Source organism: Mobula birostris, chromosome 1 (genome assembly GCF_030028105.1).
Source record: "Mobula birostris isolate sMobBir1 chromosome 1, sMobBir1.hap1, whole genome shotgun sequence".
NCBI lineage: Eukaryota > Metazoa > Chordata > Chondrichthyes > Myliobatiformes > Myliobatidae > Mobula > Mobula birostris.
In genome coordinates, this window is record NC_092370.1 from 14,038,583 (window position 1) to 14,066,461 (window position 27,879).

Sequence of the window (27,879 nt, forward strand, 5' to 3'; positions counted from 1 at the left end):
TACAGGAAACTCATCGCATCCTCAATCTTGAGGGACTATTGCCCACAAATAGAAAAGCCTGCAAAAAGTAGTGGACACACCACTGAACACATGGACAAGGCACACTGCTACGGGAAAGCAGCATCCATCATCAAGGACCCCATCATCTAGACCAGGGGTTCCCAGCCTTTTTTATGCCATGGACCAATACCATTAGACCCTTGGACCCCAGATTGGGAACCCCTTACCTAGATCATCCTGTCTTCTCACTGCTGGCATCGCGAAGGAGTACAGGAGCCTCAGGAGGCACACACCATCAGGTTCAAGAATAGTTGGTACCCTTCACCAATCAGGCTCCTGAACCAATGTGGATAACATCACTCTCCTCAACAGTGAATGGATTCCACAAACTATGGACTCACTTTCAAGGACTCTACAACTTTATTTATTTGTTTATTTATGTGCATAGTTTGTCTCGTTTTGCGCGTTGATCGTTTGTCAAACTTTGTGTGTAATTTGTATTTCTCTGTTCTAGTGAATGCCCGCAAGAATATGAATCTCAGGGTCATACCTCAAGTACATGTATGTACTTCGATAATAAATTTACTTTGAACTTTGAACTGAGAAAGATGATTTATTTCGAATTCAGCTTTATACTCATTAAATCATAGTACTCTTTAACCTGGAAGTTTTACGGCAGACTGCGTCTTGATTCAACACAGAATTCACATGCATTAATTAAATACTAATAATGCATATCGGCCCTGCATAAACCTTAAAGGATGACTTCCACGCACTAGCTTACACAACTTCTACGGGAAACCAAGTTAACTGCGGGGATAATACATTAAGGCGTGGAGAAGTCCTCCGCGACAAAAAAAAACGATGCCAAGACACCATGAAGACAGCAGAAAATGAAATTTATGAACACCTTTCCCTCCGAAAGAAGTAGGTATGGGTGAAACCCATATCGCACTGCCGAAACTTCAGTTTCCGAGAAAAGTCAGTCTCATCCGTTTTAAGCCTTTGGGGAAACTGAACAGCAAATAAAGCGTTCCCCTAACAATAAGCAATGAAAATATGTCAAACCGGGAATAATACTGAACGGCTAAATTGAATAAGGAACTCCAAACGTGTTAATGTTAAACGCGAGCATACACACGAAATGCTGGAGGAACTCAGCAGGTCAGACTGCATCGATGGATATGAATAAACTGTCGACGGTTTCGGGCCGGGACCCTTCCTCGGGACTGAAACGTCGACTGTTTACTCTTTTCGATAGATGCTGCCTGGCCTGCTGAGTTCCTCCAGCATTTGGTGTGGGTTGCTTGGACCTCCAGCATCCGCAGACCTTCTCTCGTTAACATGAGGATTCTTTCGGCGTGGAAGTGTTCACAAAGAAGAGTTGGCCAATCATCGGCGCTGCAGTCAGGGTGAAAGCCTGTGTGAGTCACGACTTCCTCTTTGTCACATCTTGGGAAACTCGGGCAACCGAGCAAGCCTGCGCTTGCCATGAATGGGCTTTCCAGAGGCCCCGCCCACCCCGCCGACGATTGGACGGGGGCTGGCGGGCGAGGAAGTGACGCAAGCCAATGGGAACGGGGAGGTTAGCGGTGTGATGGGGGGGGGGGTGTTTAGAGTGAGGATGGAAGCGGTGCTGAGGCGCCGGTATTCGGGCGGATCGTACGCAGCCCCCCTGGAAGGGAAGACGGCGTCGCAGTAACCGACTCCGGTTGCCTTCCGCCGGCGGCGGCGGTGGTGGGTTTGGGTATTTACTTGCTGTCGATGAGAAGCGGCGTTCCCTCTCTGGCGGGCGACGGCAGCAGGAGCAGCAGCGGCAGCGGCGGTACCGCCACCGGGGTCGCGTCAGCACCGGAGCCCGCGAGCGCCGCACCGACGTCGAAGGCGCGCGGCTGCCCGAGCCAGCTCGATGGGCGGCGGGAAGCCGCCGAGCCGGAGCGCGGCCCCTCGCCGCTGAGACGGGCTCTGCTGCTGCCCCTCTCCATGCCGCACGGGAGTTAGCGGCGGCGGCGGCGAGGAGGAGGAGGCGGTGGAAGCGAGGGAGGAGGAGCAGGAGGAGAATACTATTTTAAAAAATCGCCCACATGCGCTGGAATAACAGGATCTGGGGAGAGCAGCGAGTGCTTAAGTTTCTTCAATCAGTGCGCGGCTGTGCGGCGGGCGGAAGATGGCGGACTGGAGGTGATCGCCGAGGATCGGGCTCGCGTTTCTTCTCTTCACCCGGCGCCGCTGGGCGACGAGCCCCCTGCCACTGGACCCATGCAGGCCAAAAAGCGCTACCTCTTACTGGCGGCCGGCGCCTGTGTGCTCCTGCTCGGCTACCTGGCTGGAAGGCATCTTGGGGGTCAGCCGCCCGCGGCTAGGGCGCAGAGCCGGCGAGGGGCGGCTGAGCCCGGCTCGCTGGCTCTGGCGTTGGCGGCCGACCCGCTGCAGAGCTTCTGGGTGGGCGGCGAGCAAGAGCAGGAGGACGAGGAGTTCGCACAGCGAGGATCACCCCAGCGCAAGAGGGAGATCCACAGCAGTGTGTACAAGGGCAAAAAGTGCCGCATGCTCTCCTGCTTCGACTTCTCTCTATGCCACAGGAACGGCTTCAAGGTCTACATCTACCCGCAGCAGAAGGGGGAGAAGATGTCCGAGAGTTACCAGAACATCCTGGCTGCCATCGAGAGCTCTAAGTTTTACACTTCGGACCCGAGACAAGCGTGCCTATTCGTTCTAAGTTTGGACACTCTAGACCGGGATCAGCTTTCGCCTCAGTATGTTCACAACCTGAAGAGCAAAGTTCAGAGTCTACACTTGTGGAACAATGGCAGGAACCATTTGATTTTTAATCTTTATTCCGGGACCTGGCCCGATTATAACGAGGACTTGGGGTTTGATATCGGCCAGGCGATGTTAGCCAAAGCCAGCATCAGCACAGAGAACTTTAGGAGCAATTTTGACGTTTCTATCCCGCTCTTTTCGAAAGATCACCCAAGGACGGGGGGAGAAAAGAGTTATATGTTTTTCAGGAACATCCCTCCCTTGACAAAATACTTACTGGTGTTTAAAGGGAAAAGGTATTTGACTGGAATTGGGTCTGATACCAGGAATGCCCTGTATCATGTGCACAATGCAGAAGACATTGTCCTCTTAACTACCTGTAAACATGGAAAAGACTGGCAAAAACATAAGGACATCCGCTGTGACAAGGACAACGATGAATATGAAAGGTAAACATTAGCTTTGCAAAGTTTTGCCCGCGAGGGAGGTAGGTTTTCAAATTGAAATCAAGTACAGGTAACAAAAATGCGCTGTAATGCTCTGCATCACATTTCTTCGTTGGTAAGGGAGAGGTGTTGCAATATGATACGTTGCAAGTGAAAAGCAAGAGTCTAAACAAAAGTAGATTAAAGTATAAACTGAAAGAACAAGTTTTCTTTCTCTCGAGGCAGTGAGTTTTATGACCTAGTGTTTTCATGTGCGGTTTGCAGTAGGGCAATGAATTTCTATGGCACATTGTAATTCAGTTGCCCATTTTGTCACCTGTCAAGACTGAGAAGCTCACAGAAATGTTTCTTGCCAGGAACGATGTAAATGAGATTGAAAGAGTACAGAGAAAATTTGCAAGGATGTTGCTAGGTCTGGAGGACCTTAGTTATAAGGAAAGATTGAGCAGACTGGGACTGTATCCTTTAGTAGAAAGTAGAAGATTGAGAAGAGGTTTGATAGAGGTGTACAAAATTTTGTGGGGTATAGAAGGGATGATTGGGGGCTTTTTCCACTGATGTTGGGTGAGGCTACAACCAGATGTCATGGGTTAAGGGTGAAAGGTGAAAAGTTTAAGGGCAACATGAGAGGAGACTTCTTCACTCAGAGGGTAGTGAGAGAGTGGAACAAGCTGCCAGCGCAAGTGGTGCATGCGAGCTAGATTTCGACACTTAAGAGGAGTTTGGATATATACCTGGATGATAGGGGTGTGGTCCTGGTGTAGGTCGATAGGAGTAGATAGCTTAAATGGACTAGATGGGCCAAGGGCCTGTTTCTGTGAGGTACTTTTCTATGACTATTCTGAAGCCCATGATAGCAGAATAGCATTTCAATCTGGATGGTATTATCAACTTCAATTGAAATTTCAGAAATGGGGTTCCAGAGACTTATTTTAAGATTATGTTTTGCACCTTGTTTCAATTCTAATTCAGTACTGTTGCTCATTTCTAGGAATACCCTCTTTAACCCCACATATCCACAGGGGTGTCATTTTTGCCAACCCTGATTAAGTTATCCAAAAGCAGAATTTTAGCATGCTCCTTGGATATCTTTTCCTTCCACTTGGGGGATTCAGCAGTTTTTTCTATTTGAATTGTATTCAGTCAGTTAACTTTTAAGGGAACAGTATTCCAACTTCTTGATGGTGACTTTCATTAGATAAAATTTGAGTCTTGTGACATTAAGTGTAAGCTTGTGATTTTGCTCTTTGGTAGATGAAAAGCTGCATTTTTAGAGACATTGCTTCTGCATTCTTCTGTTGATAAATGATATGACTGGTTTATGAATGCCTTCTAGCTGTCACTGCAGATGGCATGCAAAATGACCTTATTCTTCGCATTTCTTCAACCGTTTATGAGGCATTCAAATTATCTCAATTCATAGCTAATTACTGGAAATAAGTTTCCTAGCGTGTAGAAAATGAATCTCTGGGTTACACAATACTGTAGTAATCTTGTGTTGCTCTGTACTGCTGTTACAAAAAAACAAATTTCATGACGCGAGTGATAAACCTAATTCTGATATGTGTCTCGATTGTGGACTAAGAGTAGGAAGGGGTCAGGGGGAGGGGATTCATGGTTGGGAAAAGGGGGAGGGAGTGGGAAGCACCAGAGAGACATTCTGTGATCAATAAACCAATTGTGTGGAATCAAATGATGTTGCCTGGTGTTTCAGGGCTGGGTATGTCTGCACCCATGCTACCCCCTGCCCCAACACTCCTCTGCCGCCTGTCTTGCGGCATTCTACCCATTCCCAACATCCTTCACTGCCGCCAGCTTTCCAAACTTGCTCTCAGCTCCATGTTGACAAATACAGTACTGTGCAAAAGTCTGAGGCATATGTAATTAGCTAGGTGCTATGTATGTGCTGTGATGATAAATTTACTTTATTGAATGGCTATCCAGCAGTTAAAATGCATTTTAAATACAAAGTGTACCATTTGGATTGCTTTAATTGGGTGGCAAGAAGAAAGCCTCACTGTTACTTGGTATACGGTAGTTGTAATTTTAGTTATATCCTAAGGTTGTTTTCTGTTGCTATGGGATACTAACCCCTCCCACTGTAGCCTCAAGCACTACGCCTTTCAGCACTCAGTGCTTTTTTAAATTAATGGTTGTTCATGAAGAATGGTAAGGATTAAAGGTTAAACATTTAGTACTTGCAATTTCAGTTGTTATTGGGATGGGCCTATGTTCTTTATTACCTTGTTTTAATTTTATATTTGAAGATGCTTGATTGACTCACAATATTTATTCATTGTGCAGCAGTATATACCCGGTTTGCTGAAGCTGCAAAATTGGAAAAGGGTTTCGCTGACGCTCAAATTTTTGAATAGACGTCCATAGGCTGACAAGTGAACAGCAGTGTGTGCTGTCTCCTCATTATGTGATCCCTTTATAGGCTCACAGGCCCATTTAACAGATTAGATTCTCCTACAAATGTTTCACTGTGGCAGTTTTGTCAAATTAACCTGAGTGGTTAATGAATTTAGGCTGTAACAAAGCTTTAGTATTTTGACATCAAAGTGCTCTGACTTGATTTATTTGTAATTACTGGCTTGCCAGTAAACCCACCACCTCAGCCCTGCTGTAACCAGTAGCTGAATCTAGGAGAGTTTTGCATTTTTAAATTTTTTTTTACTGTGCATTTCATTCTGAGCATGAACTTGGTTTAATCTAACCCCCCAAAACTAACCCCCTGTGCTTCTATTTTGCACTTTGGAAGCATGTTTTACCAACAAGCTTAATTTTAGAGCTTGAATCTTAAGTTTGCAGATTATATTCAAAATATCAAGGCTGCAAATGATTTATTGAGAAAATGTATATGCACACTTCAATAACAATTGATGGCATTAGCTGCAGGGCACTGGATCTGCAGTCGTAGTACTGACTCAATATTGTGAAATTAAGCTGCTTTTTTGGGGGTAAATATTTCAATGATCATACAAAATATACCACAATCCCTATTGGAGAGTGTTTAATATTAACACATTTGGATGACTACAATTTGAGAGATCTGTGCAACAAATTTTTTAAAAATAATTATTATGCTTGTTAATCTTGCCACTGGTTGCTGCATGATCAAGACACCCAAGTAATTGTGTTTTATTCGGTCTAGTATAGATTAATCAGAATAAGTCTAATTAAAGTATTAAATCAACACCAAATTATTCAGGAGGGCTGAAGTGAGTTAACACCTTGCAGAAGTGTCTTGTCTAATGTAGCATTTTACTTGTATCATCTAATTGTTACAGATGAACAAAATGAATCTGTATTTGTCCCATTATCTTGTTTGAAAGTGGAGTTAAGTTGTGCAGTTAAGATTCCAAGTAGCACAGCAGCTAGCAATGTCAAATACTTGTGCATTTATTTACATGGACGTCATTGTGTCATTTGCCCTTTCATTTTATCCAATTGCCCAGTAAAGTAGCTGATGCCTGCATATTAATATAGCTCCAAATTTGTTCTGTTGTTTGTACTGGTGGTCTGTGCTAAGATGGCTGATTTCAGTCAGGTTTAATTGCTATCAATTACCTGGGTAAATTGGAGATGGTTGGTTCTGGTTCTCATTCCTGAATGAATTGCTGCTTTAGTGACTGAGAGGTAAGCAACATGCTTTTGGGAATGTTTAGAGGATGTGATTGACTAAGATTATCTTTTAACAAAGTAGATCTGCCTTTTTGTTCAGTTATCAAAGCTTCTTTGCTCAGTGCAACAGGTGTCTTTACCTATGCATTTCCTACCTCAGCAGAGAGGAGATTTGTGAAAGTTTTGAGCTGGGATTAAAATGTCACTTTGCTCAGAAATATCGATTTTGCTTCAAGTCTAAAGATTGAAGTCTGTCCCCACTGCAGAGATGTGAATGCATCAGATGGTTAACATTGTGGTGCCTGGGGACAGTTATGATATCAGAGATGACAACTTTCACATGAAACAAGAAACCAAGCCTGTTGTCTTCTGTCTGGTGGAAATAAAATACCAGCATGTTGAGCAATGAAGGGCAGGAAAGTTGTTCAAGTTTCAGCATTGCAAAAAGTAGATCATCTGTCAGTTTTGTCTATGTAGGACCTTGTTCATAATTGGTTTCCTTCCTTTCTTTGTAGAGTGACAATACATCAACTATTTCATTAGTACAGACCATTTTTAGACTAGGCTGATTTCATAAAGGCATTGGATTTAACTGCTTGTTAAGCATAGAGGAGGTTAATGAGTATCATTAATTTCAGAATCTGTTTGATTAAATGAATTAGTTGTTTAAGTGCCTTGGATTGAAAGTGGGTTTGGGAGAAGGAATGAAGTGATGTCAGTATAATCTCTGAGTTTCAGCTGGAGGATCATTTGCTTGCTTACCCTCTTAAATTATTTCTTTCTTTTTGTGTTTCAGTCTGAGGTTTTTTTATTTTTGATTGTTACTCTTGGAAATAATTTTAGATTTTATTTCAGAAGTTCTGGAGACCACACCAACATTTTCTTCAGTCCATTTTTACGTGTCAAGATTCATTTGTTTTGGGCAAACCTGTTTATCCATCAAGTGCATTGCCATCTGTTTCCCCAGTGATTCATAGAGCGCCGCTAGAACAGGCCCTTCAGCCCACAGTATTGTCTTGAGCAATATGTTAATAATCAAATACCCAACTACGCTAATCAGTTTTAACTACACAATATCCTTCCACTTCTGCACATTCATATTCCTATCCAAAAGCCTCTTGAAGGTCTTTGTCCTATTTACACCAAAGCTATGGGCAGTACATTCCAAGCACCCCTCACTCTGTATATGAAAAACAATTGCCCTGCACGTTACCTTTGGACTTAATCCTCTTACTTAAATGCATGCCCTCTGGTATTAGACATTTCAAGCCTGGGGAAAGTTACCGGCTGTCTATTTAATCTTACAAACCTCTATCAGCCTCTGTCACACCTGAGAAAGCCACACAAGTTCTCTTGTATCTCTTCCCCAGTTTTGTTTATACTTACTGCTTCATCATTTCACTTATAATCTGCTCAGTCATCTAAAATTAGTTAGTTGATCTGATGGATAATGGATGCAGATTTATAGCTTGAATTGAACAGGTTAACTAAATCATCTATTTATTTATTTTTGGCTGTAGGATACGGTGATTTTAGTTTTTGCGTATAGTTTTGTGGGAGCCCGGAAGGAAATGTGGAAAGAATGCAGAGTCACTGCATAAGGTGTAATATTAGTTTGTTTTCAGTGATATGAAAACGGTGATGCCTAATAATCAGATGTTTCTGATGATCAGATATCATGCGAGCCTTCCTTTAAGAAAAGTAAAACAACCCGTTTCTGCATCTCAGAATCAGGTTTATTATCACCGGCGCGTGTCATGAAATTTAAGTTGGCAGCAGCAGTTCAATGCAATACATAATATAGAAGAAGAAAAAGTAATTAACTCAATTACAGTATGTGTATTAGAGATTAAAAGTCATGCAAAAACCAAAATAATATGTTTTGAAAAAATGAGGTAGTGTTCACAGGTTCAATGTCTATTTAGGAATTGGATGGCAGAGGGGAAGATGTTCCTGAATCGCTGAGTGTGTGCCTTCAGGCTTTTGTACCTTCTACCTGATGGTAACAATGAGAAAAGGGTTTTGGCCTGGGTGCTGGCGGGGGGGGGAGGGTGTCATTAATAATGGATGCTGTCCTTCTGAGACACCGCTCCCTTACGACCCTCTGCAGCTTGTTTTGATCCTGTCCAGTAACCATGCTCCCCCCACACCAGACAGTGATGCAGCCAGTTAGAATGCTCTCCACAGTGCATCTGTATGTCAAACTAACATTGTTAAAGCTCACAGTGTAAATGGTAATAGGAATGAGGGCAGATTTACCATAAAGTATATGGAATCCTTTGGAACAGGAAACTTGTAGGTACATTGCCAACTATTCAAAAGTATAGCAGTTGGTTCATTGTCTGTCATAAACCACATTTTCTTTATTAGGCAATACACACAAAATACTGGAGAAACTCAGCAGGTGGGACAGAACTGGACCAGAAGAAGGGTCTCGGCCTGAACCACTGACTGTTTATTGATTTCCATAGATGTTGCCTGACCTGCTGAGTTCTGGTTTCTAACATTTGCAGAATTTGTCATGTTTATGATGTTCTGTACAAGTTCTTTTTAGAATGATTAATTTTTAAGCATTTAAAAGTTATTAATGCTCTTTCCAAAATGCTTCACCACAAATTATTGAATACGTCCAGTCCTGAAAATGTATTCTGATTATGGTTGCCAGTTCTGTAAGGTGAATTTGTAAAAGCTTAGTTTGCGTAAACAAGCAAAGATATTTCCTTTTTCCAAGGATAATATTGTATTAAATCTGCTTTCTTTTACATACTTGTGTTGTATCACCACAATAAGGTGTATAAGATGAGAGGTATTGATCATGTGGATAGCCAGAGGCTTTTTCTCAGAGCTGAAATGACTAACACGAGAGGGCACAGTTTTAAGGTGCTTGGAAGTAGGTACAGAGGGGATGTCAGGGGTGAGTTTTTTACGCAGAGAGTGATGAGTGCGTGGAATGGGCTGCCGGCGATGGTGGTGGAGGCAGATACAATAGGGTCTTTTAAGAGACTCCTGGATAGGTACATGGAACTTAGAAAAATAGAGGGCTATGGGTAACCCTGGATAATTTCTAAAGTAAGTACATGTTTGGCACAGCATTGTGGGCTGAAGGGCCTGTAGTGTGTTGTAGGTTTTCTGTCTTTGTATATAAGATGGTCTTTGAAAAGTGTGGAGTTTGTATTCAACTGCTTTATGAAAGAGTTTAATTTCTTTCATACTCACCTTTTTTTTTAATGTAGGCAACAATGTATTCAGTTTAAGAAAGTATAACCTTTTCTTGTTGAAACCTTAGGTTTATCTAGGTCGGCAGTAAGTCCAACACGGAATATTTAGTTGCAGTAAAGCAGATACTAACAAGTAGTGGAGTATTAAAGGCACATTGTCTTGCCTTTGCCCTGAGTTTGGACTAATACCAGCACTTGTTCTGGCATGGTGATGAAAATATGTACAAGATGAAAACATACTTGCACAGTAGGTGATACTGTAATCTAATGGTTACTAGTGCCTGGATCTGAGAAATTGCTGTAAATCTTGAATTTGACTCCAAAGTGGAGTAATGCTTATAATAAATTTGGGGAGCGAACTGTGTGCATGGGGACCAACACACGTGCCTGAGCACCCACATTCATATACTTTATCCATAAGCTAAAACACTTAGTGTCATTCACCTACCCACTGATCCTCCCACCAAATCCACTAGTTAACTCAGCCAATAGCAAAGTACTCCCATACTACCAATCTACCCTTGTATTTGGCACTTCCAATTCCACCTGTCTGGAGATGCTACACTGGCTTCTCCCGTCATTCTGCCAAAGCCAGCCTGCCTATCTGAAATATCAGCCTAGTAAAATGCTGTAAGTAGTTTACAAATGCATCCTTCTGCGAATGTGTTCTTGACAGTGCCCTATGATTCCCATTACTACTACCACTAATTATAAGAAGTTGTTTACTATCCCCTGATGAGAATTAATCACAGAACCTGTGGACTCGTTTTTGGGGGGGGGGGGGGGGTTCATGTTGCATGTATTCCTGGATTCTGCTTATTTTCTTTTGCTTTGTAACCCTTGGGTTCGGCTGGCAGCGTTAGTCCAGGGGAAGACAGTCTCTGGCCCCACCAGACTTGTGAAATCTCATTTGTGTGGATGCTGCGTGAGTGTTACCCTGTTACAAATCAGTACCACAAAATATCAGACAGTACACCAGATGTAACTAAACAATTGAGCTTTATAATTAATTTGACTATAGGATTAGTAAAGAAAACAAAAAGAAGGGCCCATTTTAATGAAAGTCAAATGTGCACGTTGGAGCTCATGGTTTTCCCATCCACTAGTTCTCCATCGATTTCCCCCCCCCCCCCCCCCCCCCCCAGGTGTCGTCGGCTCCCAGCCCCATTCCAAGTCCACTCAATTCTGCATCCTGCAGTCTGTTCCAGCATCTTCTCTCTCCATCTTCCACCGAACAAAAGACCACAAATACCTTGCTCTCGGGCACACAAGCAAGAAAACACTCCCCTCATTGGACCGCGCATTTTCCAAAGCCCCGTTATCTGGTCATAACCCAAACACTGCTGCTTCAGAGAAACCATTACACTAGCAGTGAAACTTCTCCCAGGGCATTACAGCTGTTTTTGAGCAGTTTGATTGGGGTGATCGATGCAGCCTGGGCTGCTTCAGGGAAGAATTCTTTGCCCTGTGGTCAGCAGTGGGGTGGCTGCGCGACCCTGAACTGAACTAATATGAATACTAAACTTCTGGTTTAACGTTTGTGCAATTTGTTTATTTTCACGTGTTGGGTGTTTGATGTTTTCTTGAATGGGTTCCATGGTGTTTCTTTGCTTCATGGCTGCCGGGGGGTGGATGAGTCTCAGTTGTATTCTGTATACATACTTCGATAATAAATGTACTTTGAATCTTTGGTAGTAGCAAAGTTCTTAAATTAATCCACAGAATATATGGACAAAATTAAATGTTTGATCCAAATGTTCCCAGAACTTGCACTGTAGTTCAAAAGTCAAAGTTCAAAGTAAATTCATTATCAAAGTATATATGTCACCATGTATGACCCTGAGTTTCCTTTTCTTGTGGGCATGCTCCATAAATCTGATAGCCATAACAGAATCACTGCACCAATGGGTGGACAGAGTGCAGAAGACAACAAACTGCAAATACAAAAATAAAAATAAGCAATAAATATCGAGGACATGAGATGAAGAGTCATTGAAAGTGAATCATGAATGGTTGAAATTACTATCATTTTCTTCAGGGTTAATCACATCACAAGAAGGTTAATAATTGCAACATTGTGGATAATAATGGCTGTATATTTATCTTTATTCATAAAGCTGTTGGGCTCACTCCCATGACCAGATACCTAGCATGCAAAATCAGCACAATTGCTGAAGCCAGACTTGTCATCGGCCCCATTTCCTGGTATAATTATCAGGTGCCTTGAGCATTTTTCCTTGACAAACCACAGTCTATAGAATTTGAACATTTTCTACCACATAAATTTAAAGTTCTGTATAATTTTAATATATGAAGATGCATTAAGTGGGGGTTTTGTTTAAATCTCAGGAAATTGAGAACTTTTCTAATGTTTGTACTGAGTATAGACTGAATAAATGAAGTTGCTATCAAAAGTGTTTTGTTGCATGATGGTCAGGATTTCAGTATGCCTCTTATTATAAAGTAAAAGTTTATTAATGCAGGTACAGTCATGTGAATGACCAATGGAAAAGTTAGTTATATGTTAACATATAAGCAGCATTCACATAAAACATTGACTACACATTTTTTACAAGAAAACACAATTGGACCAAAAGTCCACTTTAATGAAGTGGTCATGGTGTTTCAAATCTCTGTCAGCAGTATAGCACTGTTTTTGTATTTTCTGTAGTAGTCTGCTTCCAGATGTACATTGGAACTTTGAGCTGAAAATGGAAGCTTCTTCACAGTGACCTTGTTTCAGTATTCAATCTCCCTCAGAATTTTTTTTATTACATAGCTGCTCTTGTGATTAAATATGAGTGATCTCTACCCTTTCTGCATTCCCTTGTTTTCTCCAGCTCAAGATTACACTGGGTTCTTGGAGAGTAGTGTGTATCTAGTACAAATCTACCTAGGACCTGTTGAGGTTTCCTTAAGAATTACCATCATTATTGTATGTAGTCAGGCTAAAGCTGTTGATACACTTCCTGAGTTTTACACTCATTGCCAGGTGCCAAAATGATTGGAAAAACTGGAATGATTTTTTTTATATATATTTGCTTCTAAAATATTTGCTGTTTAATAATAAATTTTGGAAAGGCAGTGGTTTGAGTCAGCATGCACTTGAGCTGCAGTGGATTGTTTGTGTGAAACTGGAGCAGTGGTACATGATTTCACTTTGTTTATGGTGAGATTGAATTACACTAACCCCAGTGAAATTATCAAGAACTGCTCTTTCTACATGCAGCTCTTTGTACAGAATATTTTGTTTTCCTGTGACCTAAACAAACTAAAAATTTCTTTTCTGGTTTGAAGAACATTTAAAATAGTAAAGTTGGTTTAAACTACAACTCTCAAATTTGAAACTTCTCAGTTTTCAATTTTGAGTTGTGTGCAAGTGGACTGATTATTCATGAGCAAAGATAGTTGATAGGAATCATTGGTTTGTGTACTGCAGATGAAGATTTGAATATTGTTGCACATAATTAACAGAACCTCCGGCATGGGGGTTAGCGCAGTGTTATATAGCTCAGGACATCAGAGTTCAATTCCGGTGTTATCTGTAAGGAATCTCTTTATGTCCACCAGGTGCTCCTACTAGGTAGGTTAATTGGTTGTTGTAAATTAGGTTAGGGTTAATTGCGGTTGTGGGGTTGCTGGGTGGTGCAGTTCGAAGGGCCAGAAAGGCCTACTCAGTGTTGTATCTCTAAATAAAGTAAATCTCCAGTGCCAAATTTGCATTGAGATGTTGAGCACTCCATAAGAATTGCTGCACTCCATGCTCAGTACCAAATTGTGCTGGTAGTCTTGAGTCTCTTTCATTATGATCTAGGGCAGGTGCAAACCTTAAATATTCAATAAACTTTGTTTATACCTGTTGCAGAATTATTAAATTATTGTTTCTGAATTCCATTATTTGAACATGAGCAGCAATGGCATTGAAGTCAGCAGTATATTATGGTTTCTGATTCAATTACTTTAACATTTGAAGGTTAATTTGTTTCAACTTTGCATTGAATTACATTTACTATCACTATTGTAATTTTTTTATTTATACTGTAAACTGCCTACTTAAATTTGTTGTGGAAAAGTATGGAAACAGGCCCTTTCCTAGTAATTCTACAAGCTAATGCTGTTAACTCTGCAGATACTGGAGAGTGGATATGCAGTAGTTACATGACACACTACTTCTGTTACAAAATAGAAATTTACATTTTTTATATGCAATAAATTAAGCGGATCTTAAGTAATTTGTAGAAATTTGTTTGTCTTGATCTGTAATTCTTCTCCCCCCACTATACGCACACACACCTCCAGTTGTGTTTCACTAGAAAAGGGGTTCCCAACCTTTTTTATGCCATGGACCCCTACCATTAACTGAGGGGATGGCGAACCCCTGCATTCCAGGATTGCACTTGGTGCCATGTGTATATCAAATCAATGCAAATATCTCAACACAGTTAAGAGTTCTGTTTTGTTTTATTCTAAGATTTGAATACCTTGATTTCATGCTCTTGTAATACGTGGAATAAACAGCTGTTCTCCAAAAGTAAAAGGTGAAACAGTATTTCTTTCGCCCAAAGTGGGAAGAGTTGAGCTTTTGCATACCACAATTTCAACTTTAAGATCAGGTATTCTTTAATTGCCTGATTTCACTTAATTTGCTGAATTCATTTATATTTTCAGTATTGAATTTTTGCAACATGAGCAGGTGTCAAAGATTTCAGTTTGGGTCTTTACAGATGATTCTATCATATATACAAGTTTAGCCCTAAGTAACTTGCAGAATGAAAATGTTCTTCCTTGTATTCTCTTTATGTTGTTGTATTATCAATTATTAGATTGATTTGCATGTAATTGTCCTTTGCTAGTATTCAATCCATTAATCAGCCTGACAAATTTAATTAAAAGTACTGGCTGAATGTAATTAAAACCACTTCATGTAAATTTGACATTTATGGATCTGTGATAGATTCTATTGCAGTGCGATTTGTTCCTACTGGATAAAGTTCAAGTAATTTGGGTGTTTTTTGTCTTAATCCTTGGTCACTTAGGTTGGTAGTTTGATTTACCACCACATGATATTCCTCTATTCCTCCCTCTTTCAATCCTCACAATCTATCAAATATTGAAGGCCTAGCAAGAGTGGATGTTAAGAAATGTTTCCTGTAATGGAAGGGGGATGGTGAGAAGGGTCTAGAACCAGAGAGAACAGCCTCAGAATACAAGGGTGTCCCTTTAGAACAGATGAGGAGGAATTTCTTTAGTCAGAGGGAGGTGAATCTGTGGAATTCATTGCCACAGATGGCTGTGGAGGCAAAATCATTGTATATTTAAAGCAGATGTTGATAGGTTAGTGACTAGTAAGGGCCAAAGGTTACAGGGAAAAGGTAAGAGAATGGGGTAAAAAGATATAGTGAATCAGCCATGATGAAATGGCGGAGCACTCTTGATAGGCAAATGGCTTAATTCTGCTCTGAGGTCTTGTGGTCTTGTCAGTGTTATAAGGCAATGCAGATGAAACCAGCGTCAGATATCTGGCCCTTTATCCACATGGGCTTGTGTAAAGGGAGCCACACATGCGCCTTGCCTTTCTAGCAGCTATCTCCTCCCCACTAGTCCACTCTGTTCCTCTTGCAGAGTTTTGTCCTGAAATTTTGACAATTCCTTTCCCACTCATAGATGCTGTCTGCCAACTGAGGTCTTAGCAGAGGGGTTCCCAACCTTTTTTATGCCATGGACCCTGACCATTAACCGAGGGGTCCGTGGACCACGGGTTCGGAGCTCTGGTCTTGCAATTATTTGCTTCAGATTGCAGCATCTACAGCTTCTTGTCTCCAGTGATTTTCTTAACCCTAGATTCATCTGTTACATAATGGAGAAACAAAAGATTTCTGCAGATAGTCATACTTTATTGATCCCGGGGGAAATTGGTTGCTGGAATCCTTGTGCAACACACAATGGTGGAGGGACTCAGCAGGTGAGGCAGCATTTATGGAGGGAAATGATTTGCTAACATTTCAGGCAGAGACCTTCAGGATTGGAAAGGTTTAAAAACATGGGTGAAACACTGGCCAATAGGACTGGTTTGAATAGGGCATCTTAGTCAGCAAGGGCTAGTTGGGCTGAAGGGCCTGTTTCTGTTCTGTATGACTGTTACAGTGTCAGTTCATTCTAGAAAAGCAAAAGCTCATGCAGCATCTATGGAGGGGAATGGTCAACATTTCATGCCCTGTGTCCTGATGAAGGATCGCCATAGATGCTGTCTAACCTGCTGAGTTCCTATAGCATTGTGTAGTACTTCAGATTTCCAGCATCCATAGAATCTCTCGTTCTAGAAAATCAAGCTGTTTAACTTAAAAATAAATCCTTCAGCTGTGGTTGGCAGATTTGGGAGTCAATAGTGAGGAGATTGTATGAATGCCTTGGAACGTACTTATTTACCTTTAGCAATTACTGCTTATTTGTGCAGTATTCACACAACTGCATTAAAGTTGTCCACTACTTTAAGTATCTATGCTTAAGTGTCCATTATTTCCTAATCTCAGGGAGATTATGATTACACGTGTGGGCACGTGGCCAAGTGGTTAAGGAATTCGACTGGCGATCTGAAGGTCGTGAGTTCGAGCCCCAGCCAAGGCAGCGTGTTGTGTCCTTGAGCAAGGTACTTAACCATGCTGTGCTCTGCGACGACACTGGTGCCAAGCTGTATTGGCCCTTGCCCTTCCCTTGGACAACATCGGTGCCGTGGAGAGGGGAGTCTTGCAGCATGGGCAACTGCCGGTCTTCTATACAACCTTGCCCAGGCCTACACCCTGGAGAGTGAAGCCTTTCCAGACGCAGATCCATGGTCTAGTAAGACTAACGGATGCCTTTATTTTATTTATTATTTTATTATAATTACACAACTTCCAGGATTTCAAACGTTGGCTGAAGCCAGCTGGACACACTTAAGGATTGAAAATCTCCTGCTACAGTAGTTTGTGCAGTCATGGGCCAATCAGAGTGGCAGTTATAAAAGCTGTACTTCACCTTTTTTTTAATGTGATGTCATCTACAAAGAGGGAAATGTGTCTGGATCTAGTTTCATCCAAGATGGTATCTTTGTAGTAAAATTGGCATAAATATGGGAGTAGATTGTCCAACCTTTATGGACGTTACAGTGGCATTTGTTCATTCGTTATATGCCATGTTGTATTACATGGGCAATCGTGGTCTTGCTATGATCATGATTGTTCTTGAAAATTTTTTCTCCAGAAGTGATTTGCCGCCTTCGCTGTGTCTTTACAAGATGGGTGATCCCAGTCGTTATCAATACTTTTCAGAGACTATCTGCCTGGTGTCAGTGGTCGCATAATCAGGGCTGTATACTAGCTGTAATACAACCATCCACCACCTGTTCACATGACTTCATGTGACCATGATTTTGGTAGGGAGAGTGTGTTGGGGCTAAGTAGTTGCTACACCTTGCCCAAAGATGACCTGTAGGCTGGTGGAGAGAAGGAGTGCTTTACACATCCTTTGGTAGAGATGTATCTCCACCCTGTGACCTGACAGTAGTGTAGCGGTTAACATTAACACTATTATAGTGCCAGCAACCTGGGTTTGATCCTCACAGCTTTTATTCTTCCCATGATCGCATGGTTGCTTCTAGGTGCTCCGGTTTCCTCCCACATTCCAAAGATGTACAGGTTCATAGGTTAATTGGTCACATGGGTGTAATTGGCAGTGCAGGCTCATTGGGGCGGAAGTACCGATCTCTAAATTTAAAAATAGACCTTGATAGACAGGTATACATGGAAATACTCAACATTGGAATTGCAGTAACAAAAAATTGTGGCACATCATTCAAAAATCCCTGGTTTAAAAAGGGATATTAGCAAACATTTACAGTATAGTTTTAGCCTGCACAATTGAGTGAAACTGGCAGTATGCTAGGAAGAAGACCTTTTGAATCTTGTCCTATATGCTATGGGGCTTCTATGAAGCAGGCAACGTTTGTCCGCTTGGTTAAATCTTGCCTGTGCATTTTCACCTATTTCAATCTATAAGTACATAGTGTCGTTTACATTATATAAGTTATCCATGATTGCAAATTGACTTTTATTTACAATAATATGTTTGGGAAAAAAATTATAGTTTTTTAAAAAAAATGGGCAATTGTTTATTTTTTTGCTGGCCTATCATGCTGTTTAGTTGAATCCAGTATTCCATACAGACCTCCTGCCACACTTCCTACTGGCGAATCCTATGGAAATGTATAAACAGTCAACATTTCATTTAGAGACCTTCATCAATCCTGATAGAGTTTCAGCCTGAAACATTGACTGTTTATTCGTTTCTATAGATACTGCCTGACCTGCTGGGTTCCTCCAGCATTTTGTGTGTTACTCTGGATTTCCAGCATCTGCAGAATTTCTTGTGTTTATACTGGCAAATTCTTTCCTTTCAACACACACCAAATGCTGAAGGAATTCACCAGGTTAGGCAGCATCTATGGAAATGAATAAATAGTTGATGTTTTGGGCCAAGACCCTTCTTCAGGAACTTCTGCAGACTTTTCTCATGTTTAGAATTCCTCCCTTTTATCCTTTGTATATTGTAGCCACTTTCTGCTTCAAGGTGACAATCCTGTTTGCATTAACACCTTGAAGCAGAAACTCTATACCATAGGGTTTCTGTGTCTAGTGTTTTATATTTTAACCACCGTCTGGGTGAAGGGTTTTTGAGTTTCCTATTGAATTAGTAACTATATTATAAAGTAAACGTGAGAGGGTAAACTGTGTGGAAATATCCCAGCCTTTTCATAATAAGATATTTAATAAGTTGCCTATTTAGCCTTTTTCATGAGATCTCAAACCTTTTGACTTTATCTGGGCTTTTATATACTTAGTTTTAGGTCCTGATGGATAAAGTAATCACAAGACCACTATCAAATGTATTTTGATGTCAAACCATGTGAGCTGTTAGAGCAAATAGCATCTAATCATCTATGACGGAGGTTTAAGGAGTTTAGAGGAAGAAAGGATAGAAGCTGAGGTTTAGGGAGGATGCTTAAAATTTGCAGAGGTCAAACAGCACTTGTGTAGGGTTGGGAGAAGTTAACATTTCAGATCAATGTAATGTTGACTCTGATTTGAGGAAGTATCTTTTGCCTGAATGAATGAACTCATTTCCCTCCCCTGATCTGAGTCGCTCTGGCATTTTTTAAAGCTGATTTAAATTTTCTGTGCTTTATTGCTTTGCCAGCTGACAAAACAACTGTAAATAATAAAATGCTTAGATTTGGGGATGAAGAAGTTGGAAAGGTGTGTGCTGATGAAGAGATTGAAAAAAGTGTTAATTCTTAAAATCCAAGAATCTAATCAGTGAAATATAAGATCTCTGGCATGCAATTTCTTGATCTTAAAATTCCTAGCCTTATTTTCAAACATGGTAGCAAAGTTTTGGATGACCTTGTTTACTGAAGGTAACCAGGCAGGAATGTACAAGGATAGGCCTCTAGAAATGACTAGAATGGACAAGGTCTTTGATAGCTAAACTCCGGTTACTTGGAGTCAAAGTAGCCTGCTTGACATGCAATGATTTCAATAGCAGGCAATAAAAGTTTTAATATAGCAGCTGCGTTTAACTTAACAAGTCATGAAAATAGACATTGCATCTATGTAGTTCTATCGTTCAACAGTGGAAAGGTTGTTGGAAACCGTCTGCTGACAATAACAGATGGTTACTTAAACAGGTTTTACAAGTATGGAATCCTTGTATCTTGGACTCTGTTTTGGAAACAAATTTGAAATCTGGGAAATTGGTCATCTTAGTATTATTGATAATTTGAGCAGTGCTAGTGGGTTTAGACATTGTGACTGGTCAAGCCTTGTTGCATACAATGTCGCACATTCTGACAAATTTATTCAGTGAAAATACCAACAAGCCGATAATACCAATCTTGATATAATTGCTGCATCCTTTATTTTGGATGGAGTTTCATGATTGGTGCCTGAATATGCTTAAGGTTATTTTAAGAATTGAAATCGTTGGTGTAATTTATGATTGAAAGTTCTTCCAACACCTAAATTATATGCTGTTTGGAGCTGAGTGTCAGGATGTGTTGGAGGATTCTCAGTGATTTGTGATGTATTCCATGCTAAATCCTTTTCTTGTAACCTAACCATCCTGGAGCCAGATATCCAGTGTATAATTTCTTAGTAAGCAATAAAGACCTTTTGTAGATAATCAGAGGGACAGGTTTAATTCCATTGCCAGTTGGGGCTCCTGGATTTGCTAGGACCTGGCCCTATTTCAGCCATTCTCTAAACATAAACAGAATTCTAGGGACAAAGCATTGGTCCACAATATCAAGACAGCATCTAACACTATGTATATATAGGCGGCACGGTAGCATAGTGGTTAGCACAATGTTTCATAGTACCAGCAACCTGGGTTCAATTCCTATGGCTGTCTGTAAAGAGTTTGTACATTCTCCCTGTAACCATGTAGGTTTCCTCCGGGTCCTTCGGTTTCCTCCCACAGTCCAAAAACCTACTGTTTGATGGATTAATTGGTCATTGTAAATTGTTCCATGTTTAGGCTCTGGTTAAATTTGGTGTTGCTGGGCAGCACAGTTGAAAAGGCCAGATCTCAATAGATATATAAATTTAATAACCTGTGGCAAATGCCTCACTTTCTGACCTAAGTTCAAGTTTAATGCAGCCAAATGAAACAGCCAAGGTGCAAAACACAGTACCAACAGTCATTCACAGCACAAGGTACTCATCAGAGAGCAGTAAACTACAGTCACACAAAACAAATAGTTTAAGTCCCTAAGTCCATGAATGTTGCAGCAGTCTGCAGTGGAACACAATACATCTTGACTTCTGCTGAGCGAACATTGGAGGGCAGTACCGACTCCAACATGTTCAGGGTGGAGTGCACTGACTCCACCCCTCTTCTGGGCGTTTACGAGCAGGGAACAGAGTTTGAGGCAGAGTACTCTGTAACTGAGTCCATCTGTCCCCACTGTTCGCCAAGAATTGAACTGGACGTGCAGTATTCCACATTACTAATGTACAACAGGATCTTGTAATCACAAGAAAAGTGACTAAGACAAATCACTTGCTGTCAGACTGCACATCACCTTTGCACATCAATACCTCTCTGATGCAGGCAGCAGCATGATCTACCATGTCCAGTTCAGCTTCTCCACCAACGAGCAGCTCACGGGTAGGGTAGACCTGCAGTACTTAAGTTCTTGATGTCCAGCAGGGTCTTGTAGTCATTACATACATGTCTATAAAAAGACAATAACACCTTTTGGTCCGTCCCATAAAAGCTGCTGCATCCAAGTGCATTGCCATCTTAAACTTTCCACCATCTACAAGGCATAATTTAGATGTTTCATGTAATCCCTGTACTAATGTAATTCTTTGTTAACATTGCTACCAGTCTTGCCTGTTTTCCTAAACATTGAAGAGCTCTAGGCTTTGAGCTTCTAGCTTTTGCCATGTTGCAGCCACGTTTCTGTAATGGCTGGTATAATGCATTGCTAGAGGATGTGGTGGCAATAGATACAATCACTCCATTTAAGAGGCATAGGCAATTACTGAATAGGTACAGAAGGATGTAGACATGGGATTAGTGAAGAAAGGCACAAATTCCTTCATGCAAATGGTGGATTGAAGGCCTGCTTCTGTATCGCACAGCTGTGATCTTGACTTTATTTACTACTGCACAAAATATTTCTTCTCCAGCCCCTTATGTTTTCCACCTGTCGCCTCCCAGCTTCTCACTTCATCCCTCCCACAACTACCTGCTTCACCTATCACTTTCTAGCTTGTACATATTCCTCTCCCCTCACCATCTTCTTCCCCCTTTGTTTCCTGACCTGATGAAGGGTCTTGGCCTGAAACGTTGACTTTTTATTCATTTCCATAGATGCTGCCCAACCTGCTGATTGAAAGTCTTGTCATATGAAGAGCATTTGAAGACTCTGGGCCTGTATTTGCTAGAATTCAGAAGAAGAGGGGTCACCTCATTGAAACTTATCGAATGGTGAAAGGCCTTGATCGAGTGGATGTGGAGAGAGTGTTTCCTATAGGACAGAGTCAAAGACCAGAGGACACAGCCTCAGAATAGAGGGGTGTCTTTTTAGAACAGAAATGGTAGGGAATTTCTTTAGCCAGAGAGTGGTCAATCTGTGGAATTCTTTGCCATAGGCAGCTGCTGAGGCCAAATCTTTATGTATATTTAGGTTGAGGTTGATAGATTCTTGACTGGTCAGAGCATGAAAGGATATGGGGAGAAGGCAGGAGATTAGGGCTGAGAGGAAAATCGGATCAGCCAAGATGAAATGGTGGAACAGACTCAGTGGGCCAAATAGTCGAGTTCTCCTATATCTTATGGTCTTATTATCTCGTTTTATACATTCCACTTTCTTTTATGAATTCCCTGGAAGCCCCCCATTCCACTGCCAGGCTACTTTAAAATCCCTCTAAAGAGTTCCAAGTCCTGTTGAAATGTAACGTGTACAAATTTTACTTCAGAAACTAAATGCCTTGGTGGAGAGTGGAGTGGTAGGGGGATCTACAGTTCTCTACTTGTCAGAATCTCAATTTGTTTGCTCTGTCAATGCTTGTTAGTATGCAAGAGTGGGAGTCATTCTGAGATGAGGATCTTTGTCGTATGCCTTAATTATTTTCATAGCTCCCTAAAAACTGCTTGCAGGATCTTTAGGTGAATTGCTTGCAGTTGAATTAAAAGCTTGCTTCTTGGTGGTGCTGCTGCTGTTTTTTTAACTTAACAGTGCTTCTCTTAATCTTGCAGTCTCTAGCATTATAAATGTTGTGACTGTGATGAGTCATTGGAGAGACGAAGCTGGTGATAAAGAAGTGTTTATTCATGGCAAAAAGTAGGCATTCTCCTGGAGACCCCCCTCAGTAGTGTCTCCCAAACTCTCACTTTCACACCCTTTTAAGGATCAACTGTATAGCAGGTGATTGATACAATTCAATGGTACAAATGACATTGTTTATTTTAATATTTTGGGTTGACAGTGCTTCTTTTGAATTACATACCTCTGAGAGATACCTCACTTTCACACCCTTTTAAGGATCAACTGTATAGCAGGTGATTGATACAATTCAATGGTACAAATGACACTGTTTATTTTAATATTTTGGGTTGACAGTGCTTCTTTTGAATTACATACATGAGAGATACCTCTGAATCTTCAAACACCTTTGCTGACACAAAGTAATTTGCACAGATGATCTAACAGCTTCTGAGGACAGAGAACCAGACACTCAAAATTAATGTTGTCAGGGCTACTCTGAGTACACAACTATTGATTGATCAACTATACCTGTGACTATGTTTGAGGTGCTAAGTGACAACATCAGTCTGGTCTGCCAGCTGGAACTCAGTCACAATGGTGCCATGTTTCCTGTTTCGATGCAGGACAATTAACATAACCCCATTGTTTTGAGTTTGGTTGATGCAGACGAGAATGTTTCGTGGTCACTTCACTTTACAGACCGTATGTCTTAGCAGCCAGTCCCCTGTGTGCCAGCAGCCTGTGCTCTGTAGACAATCGTTTTCAAAACTGTACCTTAAACTTCAAACTGATTGCTGCAAATATAGTTCTCTGGTTCATTAGCAAGACCCATGGCAGGAAAGCTGCGTGGCCTCTGATGCAGCACAGAATAGGGCCTCATGCCGCAGGGTCGCCTGATGCAGAGGAGATGATGCTGGAGGCAGTGTGGTACAGCTTTCATGCTGGGTTGGCAACTGGCCCCTCCCATTGGTGCTGCCTTCTCTGGTGTTTGCTCAACGGATTGCATTCGTCTGTGGCTGCACTTATTTGAGTGGGTAATGATTGGACCGCTGCGGGCTTGTTCTTGCGGACAACATTATGTACCATCAATTTACAGGAAATGACACTCAGGGACTTGGGCTATATTATTTTCTCTCTTTTTTTTAAAGTTTATGTTTAATGCCTTATTCTGTTTGACTGTTGGTAGTGTTTTGCACCTTGGCCCCAGATTCACATAACTGCAGAATAATCCCTAGCAATAAGTTCCTAGTCACAGCTGGTTGTAAAGATAAATACCGGCAGCAAAGACATTTTTTAGACACTTAATGGTGTTTAATTGAAAGTGGAATCTGTTTCAATAGTTTTTGAGCAAACTTGGTTGAGTTGGGATTGAATGTGGGGCTGGGGGTTTAAGGAAGGACAAGTTATTTAGTTGGATTCCACTATACAAATGTATTTTACTATTAAGACCATAAGATATTGAAGCAGAATTAGACCATTCTATTGAGTCTGTTCTGCCATTGGATCATGGCTGATTTATTTTCCTTCTTAACCCCATTTCTCTCCCCCCCCCCCCGACTAATGGTATTAAGAATGCCCCAGAATCTTCAGCACCTTTCCGAATCAAGAACCTGTCAACCTCTGCTTTAAGTATACCCAATGACTTGGCCTCTGCAGCCGTCTGTGGCAATGAATTCCACAGATTCACCACCCTCTGGCTAAGAAATTCCTCCTCATCTCTGTTCTAAAGACACTCCTGTTCTGCGGCTGTGCCTCTATTCTGATTTTTCTTTTGTTTTTAGCTGAACATTATTTGTAGGTTGATCAAATTTGCTTCTAGTGAGTTTTAAAGACTTTCTATTTCTGGAACACTGCTGACAGTGGGGTACCAGATTTCCTCATCTTCGCCTGTTTGAATTAACAGCAGCTGCTCTTGTTATGAATTTTTCATGTGCTTTCCCCTTATTTTTGTCTGTCACTGCTTGCTGCATTGAATGTGAATAAGTTATTAATGGTTATCTGTTGTAGGGAGGAGAGGTAGAGGAACAGCTCTTTTGAATAGCCTGACCCTCCAATTCAATACTTGAATTTCCCTGGTAGCAGTTTTGCTGTGAGAAAATTTGTTAAAATGCCACTACAGTTCTCAAGCTGTGGTTTGGCTGGGCCCCGAGCTTTTTCAGCTGAACTTGTCTGGAACAGTCACTGTCAGAGCTTTTGAACTTCACAAGCAACAAAGCCCATCTAGTTACTTTACTGGGCCTCATTTAGATGAATTCATGACACTTCATGGGTCGCTGATGTTACTTTCAGAAAGTGAAATCTGAATGTCTGGCCAAGAAAGTGCCACCTTTTTGAGGATACTTGGGCACCTCTTGAAATACTTGGCCTTTAGTAGCTTTTGAACACCAATGGCCATGCAATTTAACAAACAAATTTGCTTTATTCTTATAAACATTTATAAAGTTGATTTGGATTCTTAAGTATTCCTGTTCTGTGAAATGCTTTGTTTATTCTTTAAATATGTGTGAGTACTTACAAAAATGTAAACTTGTTTCAGCTTGCAGCATGTAGCTGACCCTAGAAAATATATTTTGGATTACTGGTATACTGGATTCCGGTTAATCAGGCTATCAGTTAATTAGGACAGCCACTTATTTGTGACAACTCTTAAAAGAACAAAAGTATGATAGAGAAGAATAGCTGAGATTCCCTTCGTTTATTTGGGACACTATGACACTTAAGTGAAACAGGAGACAGTTTCTAACTAGCATTAGTCACATGCACTTGTGTGACCAGTTTTTAAATAGCGTCAGTTGTGTATGTTTGTGTTCAAAAAGCAGTGATTTTTTTGTCACTGATAGCTGGTGAGAAATAATAAACGGTAAGAGGATTCAGAACTGTTATGCTTACTGTTTCAAGTATTCAGGCTTGGAGATGCCAGAAATGGGTGTTGGACATTACGGAGCGAACAGTTTTTAAATAGTCAGTTGCATGTTGGGTTTGTGTTATTTTAACCATTTGGGCTGACGGATGCCAATTTAAAAAGCAGTGATTTTTGATCATTTTGATTTTTATTTTGACTTTATGCAGGAAGGCAATGAAGATGGTCCTTTATCTGCTCTGGGTGGCTGTGCTGATTTTGTTCATTTAGGCAATTAAAAGTATGTGGCAGCAATGAATTCTTCCATTGATAATTATTAGGAGCTAATACAGTTTTATAGTGTAATTTGTTCTGTATTTTATTTAAAGGCGTAATTTGTTGTTCAGTTAAATAGTAGTTGGCCTTTGTTTATGCCTTTTACCTAGTTCCATGAAACGTCAGTTAATTGGGGCAGCAGCTTAATTGGGCTGAAACTTACTGGTCCTGGTGTGTCCCAATTAACTGGAGTTCACTGTATATACTCCGCCAACTATGGTTATAGTCAAAAGTAAAAAATTTGCGAACCTTTAGTGGTTCAAAACAAAAGCTATATTTACAAGTACTATAAACCAGTCAATTATTTGTTATGAATTATTTTTAAAACATTTGAAGGTGGTAAATAGTTGGAATAATTTGGAAATGGGTCTAATTGCAATTCTATTTGAAGATTTCTGTCTGTAGTGTTTATAAAATGGATTGCCTAATTTTATAGCTCTGGAATTTATGGTTGTAATTGGGTGAATTATATGTTAATTTGGGAGAATCATTTGGTACTGCCGGTAAGTTTACACCAAGACTGGCCAGAGTCACTGATTTGCGTTTTATACTGTTAAAGCAATTAAACCTTCTGAGTTGTGACTGTTTTCATTTTCAAATTAAAGCATTGTAATTCCACAACCGTTTTCTTCCTTATTTCAAGTTTATATAGATGGTAAAATATTTCCAATTTCTGATTTTCTACTTAAATCAGAGTTAATCGATTCTATGCAAAGTGTTTCAGATTAGAGTTTTCTACCTTCTAATTTGCTGTCAAAGACTTTTGCACATCTACTTGACTGCCCATTCAACCTGAATGTTCCTGGATGTCACAGATCCTCTGCAAGGTGTCTGACTAGGATTTGGAAATCTATTATCCTAAAATATCATGCTTGAATCTTTGGGGGCAGGCTTCCTCAAACCAGATCTGAATGATGTCCCTTCAAAACTGTCCAGAAAATCTAGCCATTGTGTAGCTAGCTGGATGACCAAAGGGCCTGCCACTGCTATTGAGTATTTTATCCACTCTGTGAAATTGTGATTTCCATGGTTCACTGCCCTCCATGTAAGAGCAATTCAGTAGGTCTTGCATCCTGCAATTAGATCAGGCCAGGATGCTGCAATTTTACAAGCTTGTTCATGCAAACTTTATTGCTGATTCATAGAATAAAGGTAAACCAATAAAAAAAAAGCGCAACTTCTCTTTACAGTTCTGACATGAGTGAATATTTATTTTACTGTGTTTCATCCAGATTGTTTTTGAACAGATGAATATTTAAAAAGTGAGTGAAAATCACAGGAAGGTTAAATTGTTCTAAAATTTTGTCTATCCTTTTTTATTTTTGGCTTGGTTTGTCTTCATGTTACCTGTGTACACTTGTTATTTGAGGTATTGGAAAGGTGAAGGAAGCATTTACATAAGGCACCATCTCGCTACATTGTTTCCTGAATAATATGTTTCATTGAATTCTGTGGAATCATGGCAAGTAATCAATCCAGGTTGAATTTTTTTTTATCACAGTCAAAACGGTGATGAAAATGAATAAGGGAAAGGCAGTGGGAGTGTGAAAGAATGAAAATGTCTTTGCTATACTCAATCAAAACTCAGCAGCCCCCAGACATTATGCACCGGGCTCTTGCTGACATGTACAGTATTCTCCATTGGTATCCAACATGTGAAATTTTAAATTTATGGACAATTTCCAGTTCCTCTTTAATGGTGTTAAAACACCAATTGGTGTCAAGCAGCCAAAGTCCAAACCTCAGGATCGTGCGCATTTGGAAGATTACTCTATCTGCTGAAGGAGAGGAAATTATTTTTCCTTAATTTTAGGGGTGGGTCTGGGAATTTGCTTGCAT

General features: G+C 40.7%; 1 protein-coding gene across 1 annotated transcript in view; it reads left to right on the forward strand.

Annotated features, from left to right (window-relative positions):
- Positions 1–1,610: 1,610 nt before the first annotated feature.
- LOC140195030 (exostosin-1-like) overlaps positions 1,611–27,879 on the forward strand; it is a 151,129-nt gene continuing 124,860 nt past the window's right edge. The window contains exon 1 of the mRNA XM_072252615.1: positions 1,611–3,212. Coding sequence (XP_072108716.1) covers positions 2,260–3,212 — 953 coding nt within the window. The 5' untranslated portion in view covers positions 1,611–2,259. The remainder of the gene's footprint in view (positions 3,213–27,879) is intronic.